The sequence below is a fragment of the Serinus canaria genome, chromosome 3 (assembly GCF_022539315.1).
Source record: "Serinus canaria isolate serCan28SL12 chromosome 3, serCan2020, whole genome shotgun sequence".
NCBI classification, from domain to species: Eukaryota; Metazoa; Chordata; class Aves; order Passeriformes; family Fringillidae; genus Serinus; species Serinus canaria.
In genome coordinates, this window is record NC_066316.1 from 9,404,495 (window position 1) to 9,431,517 (window position 27,023).

At 44.3% G+C, this 27,023-nt stretch overlaps 1 protein-coding gene across 1 annotated transcript in view; it reads right to left on the reverse strand.

The window, feature by feature from the left end:
• TTBK1 (tau tubulin kinase 1) overlaps positions 1-25,792 on the reverse strand; it is a 107,862-nt gene extending 82,070 nt beyond the window's left edge. Inside the window, exons 1-3 of the mRNA XM_018921014.3 lie at positions 25,708-25,792; positions 9,411-9,569; positions 2,341-2,488 (exon numbers count right to left, since the gene is read on the reverse strand). Coding sequence (XP_018776559.2) covers positions 2,341-2,488; positions 9,411-9,518 — 256 coding nt within the window. The 5' untranslated portion in view covers positions 9,519-9,569; positions 25,708-25,792. The remainder of the gene's footprint in view (positions 1-2,340; positions 2,489-9,410; positions 9,570-25,707) is intronic.
• Between the last annotated feature and the right edge of the window lie 1,231 nt (positions 25,793-27,023).

A 27,023-nucleotide genomic window follows, 5' to 3' on the forward strand; every position in this document is an offset into this window, starting at 1 on the left:
GCTCTGTGTGGATTGCTAGTGCAGGAAGGACATTGTGAGGGACCTGGAGCTGTGTTCCTTATGTGGCTATTCCACAACCTGTCCCAGAGAGCCAAACTGCTGGCAACAGCCTGCAGTGCACACCAACCAGGAGCTACTGCTCTCGGAGGTCAGGCTGTACCCAAACCAGGTCTGCAGTATGGGCCAGTGGCCAACCTTCTCTATCCCAAACTCTGCTGAACTCCAGCAAGTTGCAAGATTCTGATCACAAGCTCTGGAAAGAGCAGCAGCTCATTCATTAGTCCTTTAAGGTTGGGGTCACACCTAAATAGAAAACAATAAAGTTGCACTATTTAAGAGGGACTGCGATTTTCAATTCTGCCAGAAAAGTACAGAGGAATTTTAGACAATATTGTTCCCTTGCTTTTCATCTGGAAATCCATGAATTGACTGTATCACCTATGGTAATACCAAAAACTTACTCTACCCACCAACTGTTGGAAAAAGGCAGTATCTCCCTTTCTGAAATGTTTCTCACCTCTTGGCAACACTCACAGTGAAAACATACACAATACGTGATTCCCCATGCTCTCAACCCAATTTCTTATTTTAACTTTATCATTTATTTCAGTAAAGCATTTGGGGATTAACCTTCAACCAAAAAAAGCTAAATTCCTCACAGAACAGCTTGATTTGTAAAAACATGGCTGAAGTAATGTGTCATTCTTACATGCAGGATAGCTGATGCACAGCCAATTCTGCTTCTTCTGTCTTTTCTGTCCCTTCCCTGAATATTTACTAACTGCTTTGCCAAGGGGCTTTTCCTAGTTCCATACACCACCACTCCCTCTCCCCAGTTACCAGCATCAGCCTGTACACAAATGTGGGTGTTTTTTCAAGCATTTGGTATTCTCAACGATTTTCCAGAAATAAACACAAGTAGTAGTCAACACCTTGCACATTTTCTGATGTTAGTCCTGCTTTAGTGATTTCAGGTCATGCTTTTGAAGCATTCCATGCCCTGGATGCAGCACCTATTGGCACTGGCCAGCATGACAGCACTGTCTTGAGGTCCTCTTCATCATTCCACACAGCCCTACCCTCACTCAATTCAGAGCAGTTTCAAATGTACAACCAAACAAAAATATGTCAATCACAGCCTTACTTGCCCTCATGGCATTGTGTCCAGACCTCAGACACCCACTCTGCTGTTCTCTGGGAGCTTGTATATCCAGGCCTTTCACAGATCAACAAGAGTCCTCACAATGACCTGGGCTGATTTCTCCTTTACACAGCTCAGCTGCATCTTTTACAATCCAGAGTATTCAAAAGAGGCCTTATCAGTCTTCCTCTTGGGAGAGCTGAAATGTGGAAAACTATTTGACCTTCAAAAATAATCCACTGGCTTTTACCTAGAGGCTATCTGTCACAAACATTGAATAACTCATTTCACAAGGCCTGCAACAGTCTCACCCTCAAATTCAATTAAATCTCTGGAGATTTTGTACAAAGGCAAAGGTATAGACTCATAGGGCCACAACATCATCTCTGAAGCATGAGCCCTGGTGATAAGGATCCTACTCACTGCTTCAGCAGGTGTTTCTTCAGCCCAAGTGGGAATCCTGCAAAAAGGAACATCCCTAAAAATGTATATTATACTGTAGCACATAAACTGTACCTGGCAATAGCTGGCTTTGCCTTAAAAAGGAAATCCAAGCACAATGCCCTTCAGCCAACAGCAGTTCTCAGTTTCTCAAAGGCAGATTTAGAAATTCCTTGTTTCCATCCCTCCATAGTAATCTTTTGAGTAGAAGCCCCCCTCCTCCAGCCAGGAACAAGAGCATCAAGACAGCTCCTTTCCAACCTCATTAAGAACAGGCACATCAGTTCACACTTTGCCTTCAGGACAGTGAGGTACATGTCAGTCTCCCTATACCTCCTGTTGTCCACTTTTTGCATTTCTCTACTAGTCAACCATTTTGCTTGGAGACTCTGTCATGTCATGCTTCAGTGCTCCATGTCCTCTGGGAGGCAACCTCATTTTTCCGTCAGGTGCTGCTCCCTCTATTCCTTATTTTCTAATCAGTATCACTAGATTGCACAGACCAGTGGACCAATAGCTCAGTCTAAGTCTCCTCACTGTCCTCATATCCTGGCAGACAAAATAGTCCCTGTTGTTGGATCTCACTTGAGTTGCAGACAACTGACAAACGTAACAACTTTCTGAGCTGGATGACTTAAAATGACATCACATATAGATGGAAGCTGAACAGAAAACTATAAAAACCATTTGCAACTTTGGATTCTAATTACTAACATGCACAGTGACTTGTAGTACTTCCAAAGGGCTTTTTGCCTTACCTTGCAACTTTTTCAGGACAGCCACTTCCATCTTGAGAACTTGCTTGGGCTGCTGAGCCGATTCCACCTTCAAGGCCACATTCTCACGGGTCAGCAAATCCATTGCCTCATAGATCTCCCCAAAGCCACCTCCACCGATCTTCTTCAGCTGCAAAAGTACAAAAGGGTTTGGTACAATGTACACAAGAGGGATCAGCAGGCTGCCTCTCACAGAGCCAGCTCCTCTACTGCGTAGGGAGAGCAAGCTCAGCTCCCAATCTGTGCTGTGCCTGAATCCCTTCACTGCACAGCTTGGCAAAAGTCCAGCTACCCACTTGACAGTGCTATGTATAAATTCTTTGCTCTAAAAACAAAGAAGAAGCCTAGCAAGCAATGACAGGTGATACTTCTTTAAAAGCAAATGATAATGCCTCTTGCCTCCATGATGTTCTTGCCAAAATTCAAGGAAAGACCCTTCAAGGAGATAGCAGAACCACTGTCATCCCCCCCGCCCTCAACAAACACATCTCTGTGGTAAAATATAACCATGGCAGCTGGAACTAATCTTTCAAGAAATAAGTTAAATGAAGTTTACATCTCATTCAAAGGATTTAGAAACAGAACAAAACATCCACTGGAATCTTTTACAAGATGCTTTGTCTGCTCTGGTAGTGAAGTTACTTCAATGTCACATTTGAAAGAACTGCCAACAGCATTACCTAAAAACAGTTGTGTACAAGCCACCAGTACTACTCCATTCTTTCTCAGTTCTTTTTCTCTTTAGTTTGAAACCCAACCAAATTGTTTTTTGTGTCTCTGAGCAGAAAATTAAAGACTGGTTCCACAATAGGAATCCATGACTTCAGTTGACATAAACTCAAAGCTAAAGATGTCTAAGTTTCAGCATATTTGATATGCACTTTCTAGAGATAGACTGTCTGCCTTTTGTAGAGTAGCCTCCCATTCAGAGAGCAAGTCAGGATTCTCTGCCTTTCCTGGAAGGTGATTCCTTGATCCTCCTTCTGCTGAGACTTGACAGCATATGTGCACATAGTTATATATAATCATGTATAATAAAGACTCCTCATGTGTTTCAAGAGTCAATGTCTACGCCAGGAAAAAAAATTTATATTTGTTTCACTTAGATATATTTAAAACCTCCTGTTCTGCCCAGGAGGAAATTCAGGTTTACAGCAGAGATGGGTCAGGGCTCCCTTGATCTGCTTAGCACTTGTTCATTAAGCCAAGCTGCAGCCCTTCCCTTCAGCATTTTGTGTTCCATCTGTTAACAACTGCTCTGCCAGTCCTGAGTGTCACTTCTTTCCAACAGCAGCAGAAGCACTTAAGAGAGGAAAATAAGTTTCAGTCAGACAGATAGTCAAACATGGATCTTACACAATTTTTATTTAGGTTTAGATAATATTTTAGTGTCTTCTGTACCACCAAAGGCCTGTCCTGTGTATCTGTCCAGTTTGTTGAACATGGGGCCCTGCCTACCAAGAGCAGGGGTCTTCAAAGGTGATAAAAATAATTTGCTTTTCTGGCTCCCACGTCCAAAAGAACAGTTCCACATGAAGAAGGAAGTGTTTTCCATATAAACAGCTTGACAGCCAGCCTTGTCTCTGAAGCTATTACCTGATAACCCTTTGAAAGCTGCTGTCCAGAGCAAGTTCTTGTCCTTTTTCCTCATGACCTTCCACGGGGCTAAACAGGCACATTTATGCAGTAAACAGCCAATAACTAGGTCACCACAGATTATTCATAAATTATTACAGTGCAGCCCTACTTCCACTTGGAAATTCACACTAAGTGAGCTGGCTATTAAAAATCTTTCTTTCCAAACAATGCTACATTCAGCATAGCAACAACACATCAGCTAAGATCTCAGGATGCAGTACACAAGATCTTCTGTTGTCTGATATATTAATGGGAAAGGGAAAAAGACAGTAAAAGCTACAGAAGGCAAAAAGGTAAACTGGGAACTGGAAGGACAATATTGAGACTACACACCTGGCAAAGCAACCAAACTGGAGGACACATAAAGGTCTACAGAGAAACAAATGGGGGATCACACAAGATCAAGATCAAAGCCTCTGCTGAATCAGAAAACTGATTTATACACACATTCCAGCCAGTGAAAGGCTGTCAAAGCTGCCTTTGTTTCCTTGCATCCTTGCTCACGCTCTTATGGGAATTATTCTCTGGCATACTTTTCCCAGCATACCAGATGGTACATTCTTGTCAACATCACCACTAGTACTGCCATACTTCTTGATTTTTCAGCAACAGAGAGGCCATCAGCAGCCATTTCCTTTGCTTTGTTCCAGAGCAAGCCGTTGTAAGTCAAGGTCTTGGCTGAGTTCAGATTATGTCACATCCATTGCCTCATTGTCTGGGTGCTCCATGGGAGTTCTCTTTCTAAGGTGAACTTGGGCCAGCCTTCTGTTGGACACAAAGGAGAGATGGGCACATACCAGCCAAAAAAACCCCAAACCAGTACTGAAACTGCAAACACAAAGTCAAGGAAGAGAATGAAGCATCTAACTAGAATCACCTAAGAGGTCATCATGAGTCACCACCCATGTTAAGCCTCACTGCCTTGGAGATATTCTCTTCTGGTCCTGCTACAGCCCACTTACTGTTATGACTGGGACACAGGCTGCCAACACCAGCAGGATTCATCCCACCTAACTGCATGAGCCCCTGTGTGAGCTGGGTGTCCAGGTGTCTATTCCAGGCTGTGGAATCAAGTGAATACTTCATCTGATCAAACAGGTAGGTATTTGGACTTGAACACAGACAATCAGGATTTACACAGGACATAGATGGCTCCCTTTGAAGTCTCCTTTAAATATTCTGAAATATTTTTAATTTATCCTGAAAAAGACTCTTGTAGCACAATCTTCCAAAGCCTACTAAAAAAAAACCCCAAACAACAACAGCAACACGCAGCCTTCTCACTAAGCAAAAATCAGTACTTTCAGACACAGTTCAAGAAACCAAGGCAACACACAACCCCAGCCAAAAATAAGCTTGAATACAATTTTCATCTTTTATTCCAGAAGCATATACGACACCACTGCTCTAACAAAGTCTGCCTTCCAAGGATATTATATAAAGACTAGACCTTCCCAGGATAACATTCCAGGACCAGGGCAGGAGTGGTTTGGTGTCAGGACTGGTGGCAATGTAAAGAAATGTGCACTCTAAATCCAGGGCAAAGGACCAAATGGAAAGCCAGCAACCTTCAGTGAACTCAGCCAGGGTCAAGGCTGTCATCCACAGGCTTCAAAGATTTGACAAGGTGACCACTGTGGCTGTCTCCTAAGAGCACTTGTACAGCCAAGCCTGCAACTCCTGCAGCCCAACCCAATGGGCTACTTGATCCAGAAAAGGCCAGCAGGCCTCATCTGACTTAACAGCTGAGGAAGAGTTGACTCTTGTTCACCAAACTCTCCAGAGTCCACTCCACTTGCTTAAGAGGACTGGATCTGATCTCAAGGGAAATGAACTCATGTACAACAGGTATGAACTGAGAAGCCAGTCAAGAACTCAGCCAACCACATTCTAAATCATCTGAAGAAATGTCAAAGCCCACTTAAAGCAATTCAGGATGAGACCAAAACAGGCCCTAAGTCTGACAAAGAACCTTCCTTGTCCCAGGTTCCCTCTTGGAATAATAAATTACCTTTCTAAACAAGACAAGGTAAAGAATCCACTAAAGTTTTGTGAGGTTTTTGGCAAGGTTTCCAAAATAAACTGGAGAGCTTCAGATCAAGAAGCTCAGAAACCTGAAAGAAAACAAAACATGGATTGCACCTAGGAAAAGAACATACACATGTACAGGAGTCATCACTTGTGTTCAAAGCTCAGTGCAGGAGCTGCCAACTCTGCCTTGCTAATAAGTGTCAGTTGTGAATCCCCAGTAAAAGGCATTTATGTGAACTAAAGAGATACATCAAAATTCAGCTTTAACATCCATACCTAGTTCAAAGCAAGTACAAGTTACATTTCACTTTGTTCCCTCCCCTGAACAAAACTGTTCACATCATTCAGAGCTCACGTGGATCAAGACCCTCTGGGGACTCAGCAGAAGTCATGTGGTTCCAGTACTGCCTAAATTTCATCTAGTCAAAGATTCAAAAGTATCTGCAAGTAAAGAATGATGACTAAAAAGAATACTTCTATATCTATAAGTTTTGATAAAAACCATAAGCACACCCTGTCCATGTCTTTTTTCATAAATAAGAACAAAAATGTTACTGCTGTCAGACAGCCAAACTTTACTGACTTCAAGTGACAGGAAAATGAATGACCAACAGGCTAACTGCAGAGAACTAGCCTCTTCATCTGTCAAAGCTTTGTCAGCCAGCAGAAAGGAGGAAAGAAGGAAAGGAATTCAAGGAATACATTACACCAATCTAAAATTAGAAATTGGCTCAATAATGGAAGTATGCCAGCACTAAGAGCTACAAGGTTCAAGCAGATGCCCAGCCAGAGACAGTCAGAGACACTGGGAGGACAAATTACAAAAAGATCTTCTGGCACTTGCACCCCAGCATCACATAAATATGCCACACACCTGCTTGAGCAGGATCCATCACCCACAGCAAATATTGGACCATACAGCTGGCACATTCTGGGCTAGATTCAGAAAGATCTGTGACAAAAGGAAAAAGTGCTACTACCGATATTACAGCTGTATGCTCACTTTAAGGTACAGTCCCTTTTTCCTTGGTCACTTGATCCTATGCTGTCCATTTCCTTGGGCCACCAGAAGTATTTTCAGAGTTTTTCCAGATTACTCCAAGCTCCCCACAGCTCTTGGTTCTGACTGGTCCCACACCAGCTTAAAGAAAGGGAAAGGCACAGAAGGGCTGCCTAAAAGGAAAGGGTCTGCACTTCACACTTTTTTTTGGGGGTGGGGGAAATGACTGTTTAATGAAGGTTCACAATGCACAAGTCAGCTAGCACATGGTCAAATTCCCAGCTCTACTCAGAGCTGGGAAAAAAGGATTTCTCATTGCTATTTACAGCCTTTAGCAAGTCATGTCATTTCTCAGAGCCTTCAAGAGGGGCAATGACCTCACTGCAGTATTTAAGGCTACTGTGAGACATTATAAAACACAAAAGGTTATTCCTCTAATTAGAGGTAGTTGTTGTTGACTATACAGCTGCACATTTCTATCTTTTCCAAGGCAGAGTTAGTGGGCAGAGCTTCTCGTGGGCCCCAGTCACAGATTCATGCAACAATGGAGCACTGAATCCCACACTTAATGCCTCTACCAACTTAAAAATTGGTTTGAAATGTTCCCTGTAAGCATCACTGAGCTTATTTTAGACTTTATTTGGAGTTTTTGGCGCTTGTTAGAGTTCTGCTGTTGCCAAGAACGAAGTTACTTTGTTTAGACTATGTTACAAAAATACTCCCATCATTTACACAAGTTTTAGCACTCCTCTCTATGAAGGAGAAACTCCAAGATGGATGAATAGGGAATGGTACAAGCTAAAGTTAGCCAAGGAGAACAGAGAATCCCAGGATCACAAAACTGTTCGGGTTGGAAGAGACCTCTGGAGATCACCCAGTCCAACCCCTCTGCCTCGACAGGGTCACCTAGAGCTGGTGACACAAGAACCCATCCAGGTGGGTTTGGAATGTCTCCAGAGATGGAGACTCCACAGTCTCCCTGAGCAGCCTGTTCCAATCCTCTGCCACCCTCAATGTAAAGGAGTTCTTCCTCATGTTAAGGAGGAATGAATATTAGCAACCATGCACCTGAAGCAAAGGCTTCAGGAGAGTGCTGAAATTCACCTTGGCAAAGAACAAGCACCAATCTGACCAAATTCAGGTTCTGGGGAAATTTCTGTTTGTGCAGGGAGAGACAGATAAAAGCTGCAATCATTATTTTCTGAGACACTGGTAAGCACAGGGCATGTTTCAAGTCCCATATGTCAGTTAACCTGCCCATGGAGCATCCCTCCAAAACAAGTACATGTGCTCCAGTCCAGAGCTGCAGGAGCACAGCAAAGCTTTCCTTCAGCTGTGACAGAAAGCTTTGGGAGGGGCAAAGGGGTTGTCTCCATTTTGGTGTCTAATCACAGAGAAAACTGAGCTTCTCCATCTGCTCTCAAGAAGCCAGGAGAATGAAGAACAGTTTGAATTGCTTAAATATAAATAGGCTGCTCAGCAATTGGCCAGACAGAAAAGTGAAGCCTGAGGAGAATGCTGGAACAAAGTGAAGAGAAGCAATGGGGAGCAACAAGAACAGAGCTGGTTCTAATGAAAGGATAATATTTTGTCTGAAGTGAGCTATTGAAAAATAACCTATCCACAGCCTGGAACTGAAGTGAATTCAGAGTCCCAAGCTTCTTTAGTCCTCTGCTCTCCACATTTCATTCCAAAATCACAGGGCCACTGTGAGTGACCACAGCCAGTCAACATAAAAAAACCACTCAGTGCTATTACTGCAAATCACTTGTATTTCAAACTAGTGAGGCTTCTGCTGGGAGTTTAATGATTCAGAGTGCTGGTAATCCCAGTTAAAAATTGAGACAATGGTATACATGGGATTTAAATGTTTTTCCAGCATTTTAAAAGCAAAGCCTATCCAGCTTGCACAACAGGTGAGATAAGAACTAAAACTCTTGATATAATTTGAAGAAGTATCCCAATAAATTTACACCAGCTAACAACCAGCTAAAATAACCAGCTAGTTAATCATGGACTTTCTGACTCTTGAAGTAGCTGACATTCCAACCCAAAACATTTGGTTTTACATTATTTTAATGTAACGCAGTTTATTTATAGTCATGTCTGTAGTATTCTTTGCCACAGTAATTTGAAATCTAAGTTTCTACTAGAACACTATTCAGTCTGCTGCAACAGTTCAATCCTACGTAAAAATCCTTAGCAGATATAGCCTTCTGAAAACACCACTCAAAAACTCTTCTCCCTGCAGTATCTTGCTGACATGTCAAACCCTACCACTCCACTGTTGCTTGCCAGAGGCCGGGATTAAGCAGGGGAGTTGCTGTGCCACTGCAGGAGGAGGAGGAGGTTTGTTTGGGCCATTAGAGCCAGAGCTACTCACCACTTTCCAGCGATCTTTGACCACGTAGTTGGTCGGGAGAATGTCGACCTGTTCCCCTCCACCACTCATGTTTGGTTCGTCCTTGATGACTGCTGCTAGGCACTGCATTTGCCAGCCAGAGAGTTTTTCAGTAGCTCCCAGTTTAAATGAGCCATTTATCTGCAGGGAAAAAAAGGGGCAGGGGGAATGAATGACAAAATGATTACAGGTCGCAGTACAAGTACATGCTGCATTTCCACAGGTCTTGCTTGTGACTAAATCAGAAGCAGCCTCTTAGGAAAGAAGGCAAACTCACCCTGCAAACACCTGAGCTCACTCCATACACAACCTGACAGATACAACCCTGCTCCAAGTCAGCAGCACTAACTAAAGGGTGGCAACCAGCAGCTACACCATGCAGGAATCCAGGGCTCTTGGGCTTGACAATGCAATGAGAATCCAACACCAAAATGTTGCAAAGGTTCTCGCTGTTACCAGGTGAAGAAGTCTTGCTTTAGTAGAGCAGCTGCTACCTCAGCAGCTTTTATGGTTTGCATTGGATGACATCCAAAACAAATCAGAAAGGCTTGCCAGGTATTGCATTCAATAAGCCTAAAAAGTCTGAATAGGGTAGAAGGACTGTACAGGGCCAGGGTTACAGACACATCACTTTAATCCAAGCAGAGCAGATGGGGAATGTTAGAAAAGGCTTTAGCCAAGCATAAGTTAGTCCTCCTCATACCCTACACACAGTGCTAAAGATTATCAAATTAAAATACAGAGAGATAACTTGTGCCTGTGACGTTCAGCTTGCCCCTTTTTCCTGCTTTTATATGGAGCTCCAGATAGCCTATGTTGATATTAATTTTAAGGGGTTTTTGTTATAAATCTTCAGCAAAAATGACTTTCAGAAACACATTAACTTAGCTTTCCTAGAAGAAAATGAATGAAAGAGGCCTAATAAAAGATCTTGCTCAGATATTTTACTGGCTTTAGAAGCAGGCTGTATCTTCTACTAATCATGGATCTTGGCAATTCTATAGTCATTCCCCAAAAATATGAATACCTTCCTTTCTAAAAATGAGTGTTACTGTAGCACTTTGGTTGCAAACTTAGATTAACAACACAAATACCAAATTAAAAAAAAATTCTAGAGCTGGTCACTCAACCATCACATTTCTTCAGGTTCAAAAAAAGGGCAAAAAAGTTACCAGTTAATTATGAGCTCAAGCAGAAGAAATAACTCATTCCTTAGCAATAAAAGGACTGAGAGGGAAGGCTGTGAAGGGGCCAGTATGTAATGTGCACAAGGAAGCAGCAGACAGAGGTATGTCAAAAGTGCAAGACAAAGGATGATCAAATAAAACATGAACAAAAGATCTCAGAGATCTTATAAAAATCTTCACAAAAGAAGATTTCACTCCAGATATAAAAGATAACTACATGAAAAAAAAGAGCAGCAGACCAACTCAGCAAGAGGGCTGCTGAGAAATGTTCAATTCAACACCTGCTAAAGGATAATCAAAATAATAGAAGAGAAATAAGAAAAAACTGGGTATTAAAGAGATTCAGAAGAAAGGTGCTGCAAAATGTTCCAAATTCTCACTGAAAGAGTCCTGCATCTGTATGGGGTAGCTGTCAATCACTGGGTACAGAAGTAAGAAACTGGAAAGAAAAAGTACCTGCTGTGTTTGGCAGCACAATATTTGTGCTTCTTTGTCTAATGAGCAAGTGGAATGTCATTCCCAAGTTCCTTTATGCTCCCCAGAACACCTGAACCAGCCATCCCTAAACTACCAGTGAGTACTGAGCACACAACCTCCCTGCACATCACCTCAGGAGGCACAGGACAGAGAATCCCTGCAAAAATCTCCCTTAATGTTGACTTTTCTTCTGGTATTTAAAGAAAAGTTAGTTAATTATAGACTGCCCCAAACTTTTAACATCACAAACAGTGATAAGACAGAGAAATAAGTATCCCCTCCCTACTGAAGGTCTATTCACATCACTTTAGTGATGCACCTGCATAGTAAGATTTCAGTCTGGTGACTGTGGTGGAAAGTAATCCCAAGGAATAATTTTGGAGGAGAGACTGACCATGAAAGTCCATGAGCACTCAAAGCAGGCAAGGTACAATCACTTTCCCTGGTGCACTATTGCACTTTCCTTTATCAAAATTTTAATACATATGTACAAAGATATCATGTCTGTTATTTAAAGGAATCTGGCTTTGAAATAGAATAAAATCCTCCTGGGCAATACCATGAATAGCAGCCATTTGGCAATATGGAATTACAGAACTAAGTTTACAGATATGCTCTGGTATCACCAGAGTAATGCAGCCAAAGCAAGTGCCAATTTAATTATAGTCTGAAAGGAATTCCAGGTTATCTATTTTAGATCACAGTAGCAGCACAAATCTAAACTTTATTCCTGAGATGGTACAAACACTGCAGAAACATGCTCAGGCCTATGGGCCAGGGATTTCCTGCATCCATAGCAAGACATAACACATCAAGCTGAAAAGCCAGGAGGGTCACAAGGGGCAGAAGAAGCAATGAAGGTACATTTGTGCAGAAACCATCAGCACAGAAGGGAAGAGGCAAGAGATGGTCAGTGGGAGAGTGGTAAGGCAGATCCTCTCCTTCCCAGTATCCAGCAGAGAGCATCATTTCTGCATGTTAAGTGTTACCCAAGCACCTTAAACCCAGATTATGCCCTCACTCTCCTGTGAAATGTACCAACTAGTGAATATAAAGAAACATAATTAAAATTACAGTGACTGTGAAACAACAACTTTCAGTTTGTCTTTTCCTGTAGGAAATGGACAAGATGTCAAGAGATTCTCTACCCCTGTCCTATGAAGTCATGCAAGGAAATTGAGCAAGCTTAAGAGACTCTAAAACTGCCTTCCTAGAAATAGCAAGTGAAGCACAAAGGAAAGCAGCTGAGAAATAAAAAGTGACAACAGTAGGACCAAATTCCATCTCTTGGCCAACCTCAGCATGAAGAAGTGTGAAATCAGCTCTTCCACACTGATATCTCCTTCAGCCAACTATATAAACTTTCCAAACATACAAACTTTATTGCTTTATAAATGTAGTCTTGGCATTTATAACAAAGAAATGCAAATAAAAGAAATGCAAAAAACCCCCATGTTCACCAGTTTACTGAAAGTGGCAGAGAGCAGTCTGAGGAGTCAGTTTATATGCCTTTCCAGATTTTATTCTCTATCTTAGATACCCATTCCTAGCCAACTCAGATCAGGATACTGTCCTTGATGGACCTGTGGTAGGACTCAGTATGGCCCAACTTGTGTTTTGGTGAGGAGTATATTTTCAGGAGAAGGAGTGTATATACAATATATTTGGTTTTTTTAGCTTTTCAAGGTGGCCAGAGAACAAAAAATAAAGAGCCAGTGGGAAAAAGTCTTATATACACAGCCCAACCACCTTTACAAGGTTCTCTTTCATACAAGCACAGTTTTAAACAGCTTTATTGGAATAAAAATATTTCCTAATTTTACAGGATTATAGCATTCTTAAAATTAAACCTATAAATACCAAGCACACCCTGTAGGAATTCCTAATGAATAGATGAGATCTTTCCTATGTTGGCTTGCTTCAGTCCCAGTATACCACAGTTGGAGTGCTCAAAATACAATTCACTCACATCAAGCTCAAAACTCATCAGACACAAGGTGGTTATTAAAGAGAAGAACAAAGCTATGGAATTCTGTCTCTCACCACCTTACTAAGGGTCTAAGGGCAATATCCCACTTCATTTCAGGACACATCCTTACCTCTGGAAGTCTACAAATTAGAACAATTTAGACTGCTGTAACCCATGACCCTCTTTTCTTGATCAAATTCCCCATTATGAACCATCTCAGGTGCATGATCCACCCTAAGAGTGGATCCAAGAGATGTTATGGAACGTTGATGGAAACTACAGCTTTTTTTGTGTGAGACAAAATTGGATAACTGCAAAACCAAAAGAAGTAGCCCAATAAACTGCAGTCTAGAAATCAGGTCAATCTCCCTGTCCAATACCTGCATGAAAGGACAACCAAAAAATAGTTGTAAGTAGAATTTAAGCATAATTTAGCTGTTCCAAACATGAACATGAATGAAACAGATGGGCTGGGGAATAAGATGAGAATATAACAAGTAGGACTGAGAATTCTTAGAAGTAAGGAAACAAAACCCAGTGGAGTTTCCAAGCGCCACTTCTCAGCAGTAGTAGGGCTCAGTGAATGGCAGCAGTAGCTGCATGGGCTCAGTGTCCCTCACTGTTTCCCAACATCATCTCCTTCCAACACACAATACCAACCATTAAAATTAAATCACTCACATTGAAACAAACAAAAACCCCTTACATCTTTGTACCACGCACTAGCATTCTGTTATCAGGGTAGGAATGTGTGTAACAGAACAGGAAAATAAGTTGATTAAAAAATACAGTGCACTGGACTAACAGCCCTTCAGCCCTGGAATGCACCATACTCCCTGCTGAACTTGAAACAGCAATAAAAAACAAGCAATACACTGTTAGGGTAGGTCTGACAGCAGGAACTCATAAGGTTCTGAATTATTCCTTGAAGACAACTCCCTTCACTGCCTGCCCCTGCTGCAGCAAACCCCACTTAGAGAGCAGGCTCAACTCCTATCAGCTGCAGCCCAAAGCCTCCTCTGTGCCTTAGAAATTCTGGACTTGCTGTTCACAGCATCTCACTTCTGTAAAACTCAAAACATCTAAAGGTGAGGTTGCAAGATGCTGGGACTATTTTTCATCTTTGAATGGTTTATGACCATTAAGGAGTCACTGGGAAAAACAAAAAAAAAAAAAAAAAGCTGCAATCAGGACAGACTGCAATCAATCAAGGTCCAGATTCTCTGCTAACACGAGGCTGCACTGAGCAGAACATACATATTAAACACAGTAACAGATGCACCTTGACAGCATTTTTATGGCTACCCAGTTGCACAGCCAACTGAATTATCACTGCCTGCACAGTGAAAGTAACAGCAAAGGACTAGAGGAAATCAAACAAAACCCCCAAACAAACAGCACCACACTGCCAGAGACTGCATTCACACACATTACAGAGCAGTCAGACACACCAGTAATTTCTGTGCCAAACCCACCTATCTGCAGGGAGAATCAGCACAGGTAATTATGACAACAAATCATTAGGAACACACACCAGATAAGCACGCCTACACTGCCAGGGGTTTATGTGATCCTAATCCTCCCCAAATACATCTCAGCAGTAAAAGTAAAACAATGGGGAGCAGGACAATTTGAAAGGAAAGTCTATTATTTTCTTCCACCAATCTCCTTGATAGAGTTGCTCCAAATTTGAAACAAGCAGAATATTAAATCCAACTCCAGGAAATCCCTCTGATATCATAACCAGCTCAACCTCCACTAATTTAACAGGCAAGCATTATGGTTCGCTTACAATGAACATTTAACTGCAGCTTAAGTATCTGTACCTGCAAAATCAATATAAATCACTACTGAAAAGCTTGAGTAGTCTGCTGGCAGCCAAAACAAATATATCTGAACAAAAGCAAGAACTAAACATAGGTTGACTTATGATATCAGACTCAACCTACACCTGACACACAAGGGTATGTTGTCATCACCTGATCCTGGACCAGAGTGTGACCAGATCTTCAGGTAATGCAGAATTCCCATCAGGTATGTCCTCTCCCTTCTCTCTGCTTTTGTGTAGAGCCTGTTATTCATCTTCCATCAAATGTGGCCATTCCAAGTCAGTTTTCAGAGTGGTCATCAGGACCTTCCTTGAGGCCTTATTCTTGAAGAACAGGATTTTATCTTGAAAAAACCACTCCGGCACAGAGCAAACCGATAACATCTGTTACTCAATGGTCTTATTACAACCTATTATATCATGTTATTAAAGGGCCCACAGACTAAGATCAAACATTTTAAACCTCCATTCCAGAGAAAGCTGTGTTCATCTTACCCATTCAAAATTTTTATGATAGATGCAGTAACAATAACCATCAATTATTAAATAAACTTGCCAAAAGGTTCTTTAGAGGTTAGGAACATAACAGCAAGTTCCTGATGAGAGATGTCATCATTTGATTAAAATTCTGGAAGACAGGGTATTTTCCTAGGAAAATTCATGTATTTAAAGTTTTGCCATGTAGACTTCATATTACCAAGCACGTTCATTATAAAAATTAGCATAAGTGGGGCAACTGCCACTTGCTGCACTGATGTCATATCAGAATAAATGACACTAAATGGGACAAGTTTTTTTCAGTCTTCAGGCCCAATGCTGATCACAACAGATATTCTATTTGTTATTACACAGAAGAGGTTTGCTGGGACTGACAAAAACATGACAAATCACGCCAACTGTTAGTCACTTAAATCATCCTTCTACAGCCCATTTCCCCATTTTTCTAAGGAACTCTTCCCCCTAGCTGCAGCATGCTCAGGGAAGCAGGTTCATCCCTCCTCTGCTGCCTCCAAATCTACAGTTTCATTCTCTGATCTTCAGTCTCATCTCTTTTTAGTTTGCAGACAGCTGGCTAAGGAAACTTTCCTGTCTGAGCATTCAGGAACCACTCTGGGAGTCACACTGGCACCACTGGACTTTTGTGCCCTTACAGGCTGTGTTCCTCTTGTGCTCTTGGTGCCCCTTGCACGTGCCTCTTGGTAAATGGGGATATTTGGTCTGGGGTCTTCTGTTTTATCTGGGTTCCGCAGAGTCTCTGGATGAATCAGCCAGCCAGCTCTACACATCCCCATGCTCTTTCTTTGGCAAAGGCGTGGCACCAGTTCATGGCCCCTTCTCTGGGCCTCCAGATATTTCCTGCCACCCAGGGCACAACCTGCAGCTCCCACTGCAGCTGCACACCCAACTATCTGCACCAGGTGTGTTCCTCAACAGTTCTTCTTTTATCTTAATTCATCTCACATGCTATTGTAGTAAAAGGAAAAAGAAAACAACCTTGAGGCATTGAACCACTGTCCTTCTACAACATTACTACAAAAAACAAACTTAACAGAATTGAAACTAACAAGATTACCACAGGGTAGAGTCCAAAGTTATAGATTCCCATGCACAAATACTTAAGTGATTCCCAAAACAAAATCATTAAGGATTCTCAAAATTCAGTCATTTATCAACTGGTTGATCATCGCTACTTGCTTGATGTGAGAATGGCATATTCAATTTTCCTTACCTAAATCTTTAACTGCAAACTAGGAACACAATAAAACATGGACCTTCCTGCACAGGTTCTAATTTGGATTTCCTGAAGAATGCCTTAATTAACACTTCACTTCCAGGCTGTATATAATGTAACTGCATTCCAGGTGGAGTGGATGGATACTACTGAGCACACTTTGCTCTTTTGAACTCTGTGCATATCGAAAACATACTGGATCAAGTGTTTCACATGGATCCAGTAAGCTGGACACCAATGGGATTTAAATTCCTGTTAGCTAAACACCTTCCAAAGAGAGTTTGTGATTCTCTGGAGCCATCCATGCCTTTTGTACTTTGTTAACTATTGCCTCTGCTCCCCCTGGGGCTTTTTCATGAAACCATCCAGCCAGAGTGATTAAATATTTCTTTGGTAGAATCAGTTTTACCTCAATTGTCCCTACTCCATCACTATTTTGGGTTGATTCCCACTCTTCCCACTGTTTCTCTTCTTCTGTTGAGCAGTACTTCTTATACATAGCCCTGGAGTCTATCAAATTTGGCCTTTGCCTCTGGTCACTGCCACAACAGCACCTTGTCCCAGAGGCTGCCTGGCCACAGCCTTTACAGCTGCACTGGACTGTGTAATTCCTACAGATTCCCACAGTGCCTCTCCTGTGGGCTGGGAATGCACCACAGCAATTTCTGCAGGTAACTGTACTGATTCTAGCAAACTGCATCTTTCCCCTCCACTATACACTCTTCCATGCTGATATGGAAAATCTCCATTCTTTCGACAGGACTCTTGCTACATGACCCAGCCCAAAGGGGCACTGAGGGTCCACACAGATGTCATTTCCCTTTGGAAAGAGTTGGTGCAGCTTTGGGTTTTTGTGGTTGAGCTGACCCCCGAGGTATTAGAAAGTCTTTTCTTTCCCAGCCCCATGACCAAAGAAGGAGTCAAGATTTGTTGGTTCTGCTTTTCAAGGTTGTTTATTTTTTCTCATTTATTATATTCTTTTTCTGACTTGCTGAGATTTGTCTGGCAGGTTGGGTTGTGGCACAGTGTTTGCCATTGGGTGGTGTTAATTTTTATATTAGGAATTATGTATAATTTATGTACAATAATTTTCTAATACCTATCACCTATGTTAGACAGTCTGTCTCTAAATCAATCTAAAAGTGTTACTATCTCAGCAGAAGATGGAGGATAAGAAGAAGAAGAAGGACAGAACATGCCTAGATTCTTCAGTTTTGCTTCTTGAATCCCCATTCTAAAACCCTAAAATTCTACTTTTTCACTTTGTGACAAATTAACTATCATTCTACTTAAATTTCTGTGGCTTGTAAATCTTCACACAAAGTTGGTAATTGTTTACATGGGCTAAAATCGAGCCCCTTGCCAGGGTCCCAAATCACCCAGGGCAACCAGAGGTCCCAAAAGTGCAGCAATGATGTAACAGCTCAAGCTGGTGCCTCTCAGGAAGAGCCTCCAACAAAGGAATCCCTGGGATACTGCACCCTCGCAGTCTGTGCAGTGCTTCCAGGGGTGGTATTCAGTCTATGCAAGAATATACTAGTAAAAGATACAAAAATTCTTGTATGTGCAAGTGTGGTCTGTTTCATTCCTTTCTGCACTGCTGTGTGAGTCAGTTTCCAAGGAATAAGGGTTACCAGGATTATGGAGAGCTCTACAAGCTGGTCAGGACTGCCTCTGTAAAAGCCACTTCCACATGTGCTGAGAATGCCATCCAGTTCACAACTGTCAGTACTGGCCTGCACTCTCCCAGAACGTGCAAACAATTGCTTCCCATCCAGGAGATTTCCTGTCTGTGGAGTTAAGCAGCTCTGTGACTGAGCTCTATGCCTTCTCCTTCTGCTATCAGATTTTACACCAGCTTGTTGTGTCAGGGGAAAAAAAACCCTAAAAACCAACAAAATCCTCAATACAAATAATCAAAAAACACACCAACAAAACCCCCAACAAAACTTTAAAATGTGTTCTTCTGGACCAATTCATTGACACAAACTACATTTATACTTTGATCCTTAATTTTCCAGTGCTATGCCAAGTAACTGGATTCTGAGAATTTCCTATTACAGAACTAATATGGTCAGAACTTGTTTCTATAAAAAAGCATCATAAAACTTATGCCATCTTTTAATGTAAAAATGATTTGCTATTCATAGCTGTAGTAAAGTACAGGAAAAGTAAATTTTGTACGTGGCTTGGTCAATGCTCATAGCAATTCTTCAAACCTATCTCAACCTGAAATGAGTAATTGTGCATTCTGTGCTCAGCTTGCCAGAGTAAGCTGGCTTCTGGTGAATGCTTCTAATAATAAATACTCCACAGACAGAACAATTACTGGTTCAAATCCAGCCTGGGATGTTTGGAAGGGGAAAAAATGTATATAATCTCATCCCAATCAGAAACACAGGCAGCAAGGTTAAAGAAAATGTGCTTTGCAAAAGAAGCAACAAGCACACCAGAAATACCAGCTTCTGAGCTGCCACCAGGCTTGAAAAGAGGCTGCAGGACCTATGCAACCAGGTAGCCTGAGCCCTGGAAACTTAATGGCTCCTGTCATTTCCCCCAGATAACTGTCACAAGAGTGACAAACTACTTGACTACCTGCCCTTTGCATTTCCACCTTTTACATTTTATTTTTTGTCCTGTTGGCTCACTGGACAAAGCCCCATAAGCCTTGTCTCTGCTTGAGAAGCAACCACTCCTTATTTCTTCATAGAAATGGGGAACAGCAGAAGGAAAAAAGTGCATCTTCGACAAAATGCTTCTTAATACAACCAAACTCATGCTTAGACATCTATGAATAAGCCATAGAGGTTATGAACACAGAGCAGAGCACTGCTACAGAGAGAAGCAAAAAAAAAAGGGAAGCAGTTCTGTCCTTGCCTGCTGGTGAGAAACAGTAGAGACTGGTAGAGTCCAGTGTCTCATGGTTACTAAAAATCCTGAATCAGAAAAAAAGGCTGGAAGGTGCCTTCCACCTGAAAACTAAACTCTCTAAAAAGCATGGAACTTAGCCCAAAGAAACTTCCAAAAGCAAGGAATGCAGTGGAAGAAAATTTAAGAAACTGAAGGGCTCTGACATTCTAGCTCACCTTCTGCTAGAAGCTGAAATCTGACAACTGCAAATTAGTTTTTCATGGGTGTTTTCCTTAAGGACAGGATCTAGAACATGAAAGAGGGTGGATTCTTTTTTCAGACAAAGGTTGGGCACCTCTAAGAAGGCATGCTTTAGCTACTACCAATTTTACTAAAAACAAAACCACAAAAAAAACCCCAAAACTCAACACCTGCCCAAAAATCACATTTTGGGTACTTAGACACTAATGAATGAAAAGTGAGAATTAATGGGAGCACTGTTACACCATATTACCTACACTACCCCATAAATCCTACAGACCCCAATGCTGGACCCACAGCTTCAGGTTCCTAATTAGCCAATCTAAAAATCTCCCTGAAATGAAGAGAAACAGGTCCTCTCTCTCCTGCCTGCTCTGAACTCATGTGTGTAGGATTCCACCACGGGCCAGGGGTCCACCATGGGTTCAGTGACCTGTGCTAGCAGGAACATGACTCCTCTTCCTAACAAATAGGAGCATTTCCTTGCTGTAGAATTGGTTCACTGTAGGGTCAGTCAAATGCAAGTGGCAGCACAACAGAGGAGCAGACCTCAGATCCATTTCAGCTTCAGTCAAGCTGTGCTCTGTGTTTGTCTTCACAGCAGGAAGCTCTTGGCCTTCTGTGAAATTACAAGATTCAGTCCCTTCTGCTTAAAACCAGCAACTCTGGAGTTACTGGAGTAACTCTGCCTGAGGCTAACCTTTGTTTTTGTTTTTTTTTTCCCAAGGATAACACAATTTAAAGAAATCAGTTAGTTTCAATAAATTACTTGCACAACTCCTAAACAAGTAAATTTCAGAAGTCTAATGCAGTTGAATTCTGTTTAAATAATTCAAGACATAACTAGACCACAAAGTCTAAGCTTCCTAATACAATGTCACCACAAAGGTGACTTCTATTCTGGGGCTGAGGTGCTACAGGAAGCAAACAAGCAACTTTCATGAAATGAGGGAAACAAGCCAGACAATTTATTAGAGTGTCCAATCAAGAGAAGCACTGTGCTGATGCCTCAATGAAGGTGAAAGTATTGGACAGCTACACCATACCCTTGTTTCAGTGAGCAGAACAGGTACCAAGAATTTAAGCTGCATGTCAAGAAGCTACAGATCACTCTGGGGTAGGAGAGGCACAGCAGGTGCTGGGAGGCAGATTCTCACAAAGAGCTACAAGTTCAGGGAAAAAATGGGCTGAATTTTAGAAGAAACATCTCTCTCAAACACACAGAGAAAGAGTAGTTTCAGGATTATAAGGTATTTAAATGGAACCCAAAAAACCAAAGAGATGCAACAGGTTTCAGAGGTATGACAGGAAACAAGGATGAACAGAGTCAAGGGTGAACACAGAGCTACCCAGGCACATTCTCCAGTGCTGCATGGAAAAGGTACCAGAAAAAGGCCAGGTCACTCCAGGGGAGAAAGAGTACTACACACTACAAAATAAACAGACAGACTCACAGGAGATAAAGAAATAATTTTGTATCAAGGCTAAATGGAAAAAATGTAATAGTAAAGCCACCCCATCAGACCAGAATAAAGCAGCAACAGTGATTTGCCATGTGAGAACAGATGGCCTGTGCCTTTAGGAAACAGGAGGCAATGGGGAACTTCAGTTTTCTCATGCAGATCAGGATATATTACCAAGATGCAATTTTAAATATAACTTAGAAATAATTGCACTTTGTTGAACAGAAATGTATCACCTTAAAAAAAAAAAAAAGAAAGAAAGAAAGAAAATGTTTGGCCAGTGCAACTTCTACTTTGTTTTAATTCTGACTTACTGGCCCAACAGAAGGTCTTTAGAATAGGAAGATGTGTGCAAAAGAAGAAAACAGTACAAATTATTCCAAGTGAAAGTGAAGTTTTTTCCTGATGAGAAAGAAGAGATAGAAGAGATTAAGTAAATTCTTCTGGATAAAATCTACATATTTTCTACCCATATGTGATGAGAGGCCACCTAGCCAGTCTGCTAAATGATGGACAGATAAGAAATAGAAAGACTGAAGGAAAGAGCAGAAATAAGATACCTAGGATTTTTGGCTGCTGTTTGTTTTGAAGAGCTCAGCAGAGAATCTGGAAAATCAGTCTTCCATGACAGACATGTTTAGAAAACTGAAGATTAAAAATTAAACTAAGTGGCAAGCAGAAGGGAGAAGCCCTGATTTATAGATCTATTAGGATAGGTGAGGTGCTTTTAGGAAGACTCAACAAGCACATGTGTGGTATCAGACCAAAGGCCTTGGAAATTAGGATGTTCCAGGAATAAAACTAAAGTGTTCTCTAAATCTAGTAACTGGCAAAAAGAGAGGAAAACACATAGGAATGCAGAGCTAGGTTTCACAACAGAGTGCCCTTAGCACACCGGTCACACCTTGTGTACATGGAAAATTACTCAGGCCAACAAACAAAAAGGCTGAAAAGCTGCATCCTGCACCCCCCAGGTGATAAGGGGTGTGACCAGGGCAAGCACAGTGTGCCCATCTTCTTAGCCTTTCCTTGAGCATCATCTCTTGGTCACTGGTAGAGAAAGGACTGGAACAATCCAGGGGGTTGGCCTGAGCAGCTGAGTGATCCTGGAGTCAAAACCTTTTCACCAGACATCAATGCCTCCCTTTGTCTTTTCCTGTCTGACTGGGAGTCCACCAAAGCTTCGTACCCAGGCAGCTCCTGGGCTGACAGTGGGTCTGACAACATCTCCTGCTGCACAGACAGAGAGGAATCCACTTCCATCTGCCACACCTGACAGCAGATCTCTTTCTGAAGGCTGGGATGCCTCATTTCTTCTAAGAGGGAATGCCCACAGGCATTCTCTGCTCTCCATTGCACCTATCCGACTGAAGCCAGCCCAGGATCCAGCTTGTTCCTTTCATAATGCTCACCAAATTAAAGATGACACAGCTTGACACCAAAATGAAGGGGTTTCCAAACACATCTTGTTTGATTAGCTCTACAGTCCATCACACTGCCAACATCTTCCTTCTCAACTACAAAAAAAGATCCTTTCCCATGTGTGCAGCTCCTGAGCAGAGGAGAAGGCCCAACAGAAAACAGTGTGGGACTGGGTAAGACCAAAAGGCACCAAAGGATTGTGAATCCCATGAAAAAACCTAATGGCAGTTTTATAGTTTCCCTATTGAGTCTTAATATATTGATGTATCCATCAGTCTTCAAAACCAGAAAAGTTCATGTGAAAAACCACTTGACACATTAATGTCCAAGACACATTGCCATTGCTAGATTATTTTCCATATTTTTGGGGATAACTGCTGTGGCTCTCAACAGTGTGATCCACAGGCACTGGGCACTGTTGTGGAGAAGATCATGGATTGGCCTGACCAACAAGGATTGTCCCTGTCCATTTCAGAGCTGGGCAAACTCTCATGCAAGGGACTCTCAATTTCCAGATGCACCAGGTAAAAGCCACACCATCTTCCTCACCTCTCATTCCTAAGTTTCAACAAATACCCAACAGATTCTCCCATTCTTCCTCTGAACTAGGGAGGGAGGTCTCACAGCTGGCCTTCCTTATTCCTCCCTCTCAAAGCAATCTTAACATTTATTCCAAAGGGACTGTGTCCCACAATGACATTTAAGGGGATTTCATGATGTTTCAAAGGAATATCCATTTTTTTGTTATCTTTGATGGAAGAAGGGGAGGGAAGCACTGGTTGTGTCCACTCTGTATCTTGCTCAGTAAACTAGCAGAGCTAAAACAGTTTTTTAGCAAATGCTTCCACAATGGCTCCAGCATATATTCAGACTGTGCCTTGCAATACTCAAAGCAGAAGATAACAACAAAGTCCACATGTCCTTAAAAATTAAGGAAGTTTATCAAGTCCTTGAAGACTTTACAAACACCTATTCCTCCATAAGGACCTATTTTCTGTCCTCTGCTCTGTTTTCAAAGTGAAACAATGTTACTGGAAGGTCATTATGGAGCTTTGGCAAACAAATCTAACCTAGGAGCTTCCCAGGATGAGAAACCGCTCCTGAAGTGTTTTCTGTAGACTCTGCACATTGATACACACACAGATAAGACTAAGGCAAAAAACTGAAAGGACACAATTGAAGAGATGAGCCCACAGCAAGACCCACATGAGAGGAGTGTGCTACCTGACAAACCATAAAGTGATCAAACAATCTTTCCATAAGAGAGAGCAAGAAACAGCATGAAGGGATTCCCACACTGAAGATAGAGAAGAAAGATGGATTTGGCTCTTCCTGGATCTGTCTGATCATTCCTGCCTTGAAAAACAAGTGCCAACTGCTTCCACTAGAGGTGAGCTGCAGGCTGCCTGCTGCCTTCCCCAACAAACCCTGGGGATGGAGAGGGAAGGAAATCCACACATGGGCCATGAGCACCACTTGATCAGCACCAATGCTGGGGCTGATTTCCTAGCACTAGAGACACTCCTTTTTGGAGGACCAGGAACATTGATAGGGATCTGACTTCTCCCTTGAGGACTATTCCAAAAAAAAAAAAAGAGAAAGGTTAGGCAGGTGTCCCTAAGGTGTGACAGAAGAGTCCTAAAAGATATTCCAGTGTTTTATTTCACCAGAGAAGAGGAACACAGCCTGCTCCTGAAGGAATGAGATGATCACAAAGCACACAGCAGTAACAGCAGTGAATACAACATTCATGAGCACCACATCTCAAAAGTTTCTGATTCCACCTATATCACCAGGGGGATGCTCCTTGGGAGCTGGGTGGGCACTGGCACGCAAAGGAAGAAAGCCAGAACATCATTCCTATTTTGCCACTCTTTATCCTCTCAAAAGAAGGCAGCACACTGAAATGTGGTGACACACTGACACTCGTGAGACAGAACTGATGCTCTTTAGTCAGAGCACCTGTACAGGCACAGCACCTACGAGCTGAGGGAGCATTAGCACACCCTGTAGCACAACACAACACGAGGCTAAATTCCACTCGTAGGAAGTCCCCAGGCTGAAAATCTCTGTTGTGACTCACTGAGAAGTTTCTTGCTAAAAGGCAACATTTTCAGTGAGACTACAAGAAATCCGTGTGAAATTGTAGAATTAGGAAACCTTTCCTTCTATCAGTCAAACCACTTGCAAGCCTAAGAAAATTCAAAACGGGTTTAGTTTGAACTGCTCAGAAACATGACACCAACAGGTATTGAAGTCCCCACACCACAAAACACACAGTGGGTCTTGAACTTGAGCTGTCAGAGTGACAGTGTGACTTCAATGCTTCGTGCAGCATTCTGGTTCCCTGTTAAATCCTAGATGCACGTCAAGGTCACGGTGTTCATCTGGAGAGTCCTCAGTGGGTCAGACCCAGGTTACCGGATACCTCCTCTCGCGGAATGCAAGGAAAGCACAATGACTATGGACAGATCCAGCAATGTCAGCTTGGGCGCCACGAGCAATACCGACACCACAGCGGGAGGCTCTGAGCCCCAAAGCTTCAGGAGACACGGCCACGCACACAGGAGTACCATTTCCACCCCGCCAAAAAGGAGAAACTCTCAGCCTCCTGCCTGAAACCCGAACACCACGGAGTTATCCCAACGCAGCGCGGCAGAAGCGCTCGCTCGCTCCCCAGGGCCCTCCACGGAGCGGGACGCCTTTTCCCATGCGGCTGGACAGGCACCCGGTGGCCCCGGGCAGGATGCCGTGCCCAGCCCCCGACGGCACCTGACCTCCCGAGGTGGCCGACACCCTCCGTGCGTTTCCCTAGAGCCCGGCCCGCCACAAGGCCGTGGCTGCCTTCGCACCTCGGCCCCCGCCCGACACCGGGACCGGAGGTCCCCGGTACCACCCGGCGGGGCCGCTCCCTCCGGCGGAGCCTCTCAGGGCTCGGGGCGCCCCCGCCCCTGCCGTGCACAGCGCAGCGAGGCCGCTGCCCGCCCCTCCCGCGGCGGCAGTCCCGGGTATTGCCGCGACCCCCGGCCCGGGCAGGAGCGGCGCTGAGGGGCGGCCGCCGCCCGGGCCCCCGCCCTGCCCTGCCCTCACCTCGGGCCGTCCCGCCTCCCCCCGCCGAGGAGGTGGCCGCGTCCGCCCCTGCACTGCAGCTGCCGGCACGCCGCCCCCCCACTCCCCGACGCCCCTCTCGGCAGTTGGTTCGCCCCACCCGGCCCACCTTCTCATTGGTGCCACCGAGCCGTCACTCCGCCGCTGGCCCGCCCACCCCCGCGGGCACGCTGGGAACCCGAGTCCCGCACGCGGGACTCTCTCCCTTCGGCTGGAGGCGCCGGGTGGGGCGGTAAACTACATCTCCCGCAGTGCCCCGCGCGCAGCCTCGGCACGGCCCGGCCCGGTGCGGTCCCCGGTCCCGCATCTCCCAGGCCGCCAGCGGGACGGTCCCTCCGTCCCTCCCTTCCCCTCCCGTGCCCGCCGCGGTGCGGTCCGGCCCGGCCCAGCTCACCTGGCCCCGCCGCCGGCGGCGCCTCCCGCTGCGGCCGGCGCAGGCAGCGCATGCCCCACGTCCTTCAGTGCGGCTCGTCGGGCGCGGTGCCGCCGGCCCGGCGCGCTGCGGCTGCGGCTGTGGGACGGGCCGGCCCCGAGCGCATCCTACCCCTCGGAGCCGCGGCGGGCGGCGGGATTCGCCCACAATGCACCGCGCGCCGCACCGACAGCATCAGCCTGACATCACCCGCGGGCCGTCCCCACCCGGCCGGGCCCGCCCCGGGCCCGCCTCCACCGTCAGCCGGCACCGGGCACCGGCTGGCAGCACACGCGGCTGGGCACCGCAGCGCGCTGCGACTCCGCGCACTGGCGTGGGACTCGGCCAGAGACCGGGAACAGGAGCGACACGGTGCTACCACGTCCTGGGACCGGGAACGGCATCGGCAGTGCCAGCGCGATCGCGGGCCCTGCCAGGACGGGGACCGGTGCCCGTCTCTGCGCTGGTGGCATCAGCGCTTGCATCGCCAGCATGGCCCTGGGCGCTGCACTGCCCTGGGACCGGGGCCAGCGCTGGCACGGTCTGCACAGGGCCGGGTGACTGCACTGGTGGGACCAAGGCCAGAGCCAGCACATCTGCCTGAGGCTGGGCTTTGCATTGCACAGGGACTGGCAGCGTCACCACCGTGGGCCCTGTGCTGGCAGCGCAGTCAGCCTAGCAGTGCTGACCTGCAGCTTTTTACTCCAGTCCTCTGGGGCCAGGCCAAGAAAGGACTGGTGCACTACACTGCACTGCAAGTGGCAGCATCACCACAGTCTGGCCAGGACACTACACTGGGACCAGGACCAGCACCACTGGCACTGGCCTGGGCACTGCACCACTAGGATCAGAACATTCCCCATCCATACAGGGCCAGATCTTGCCC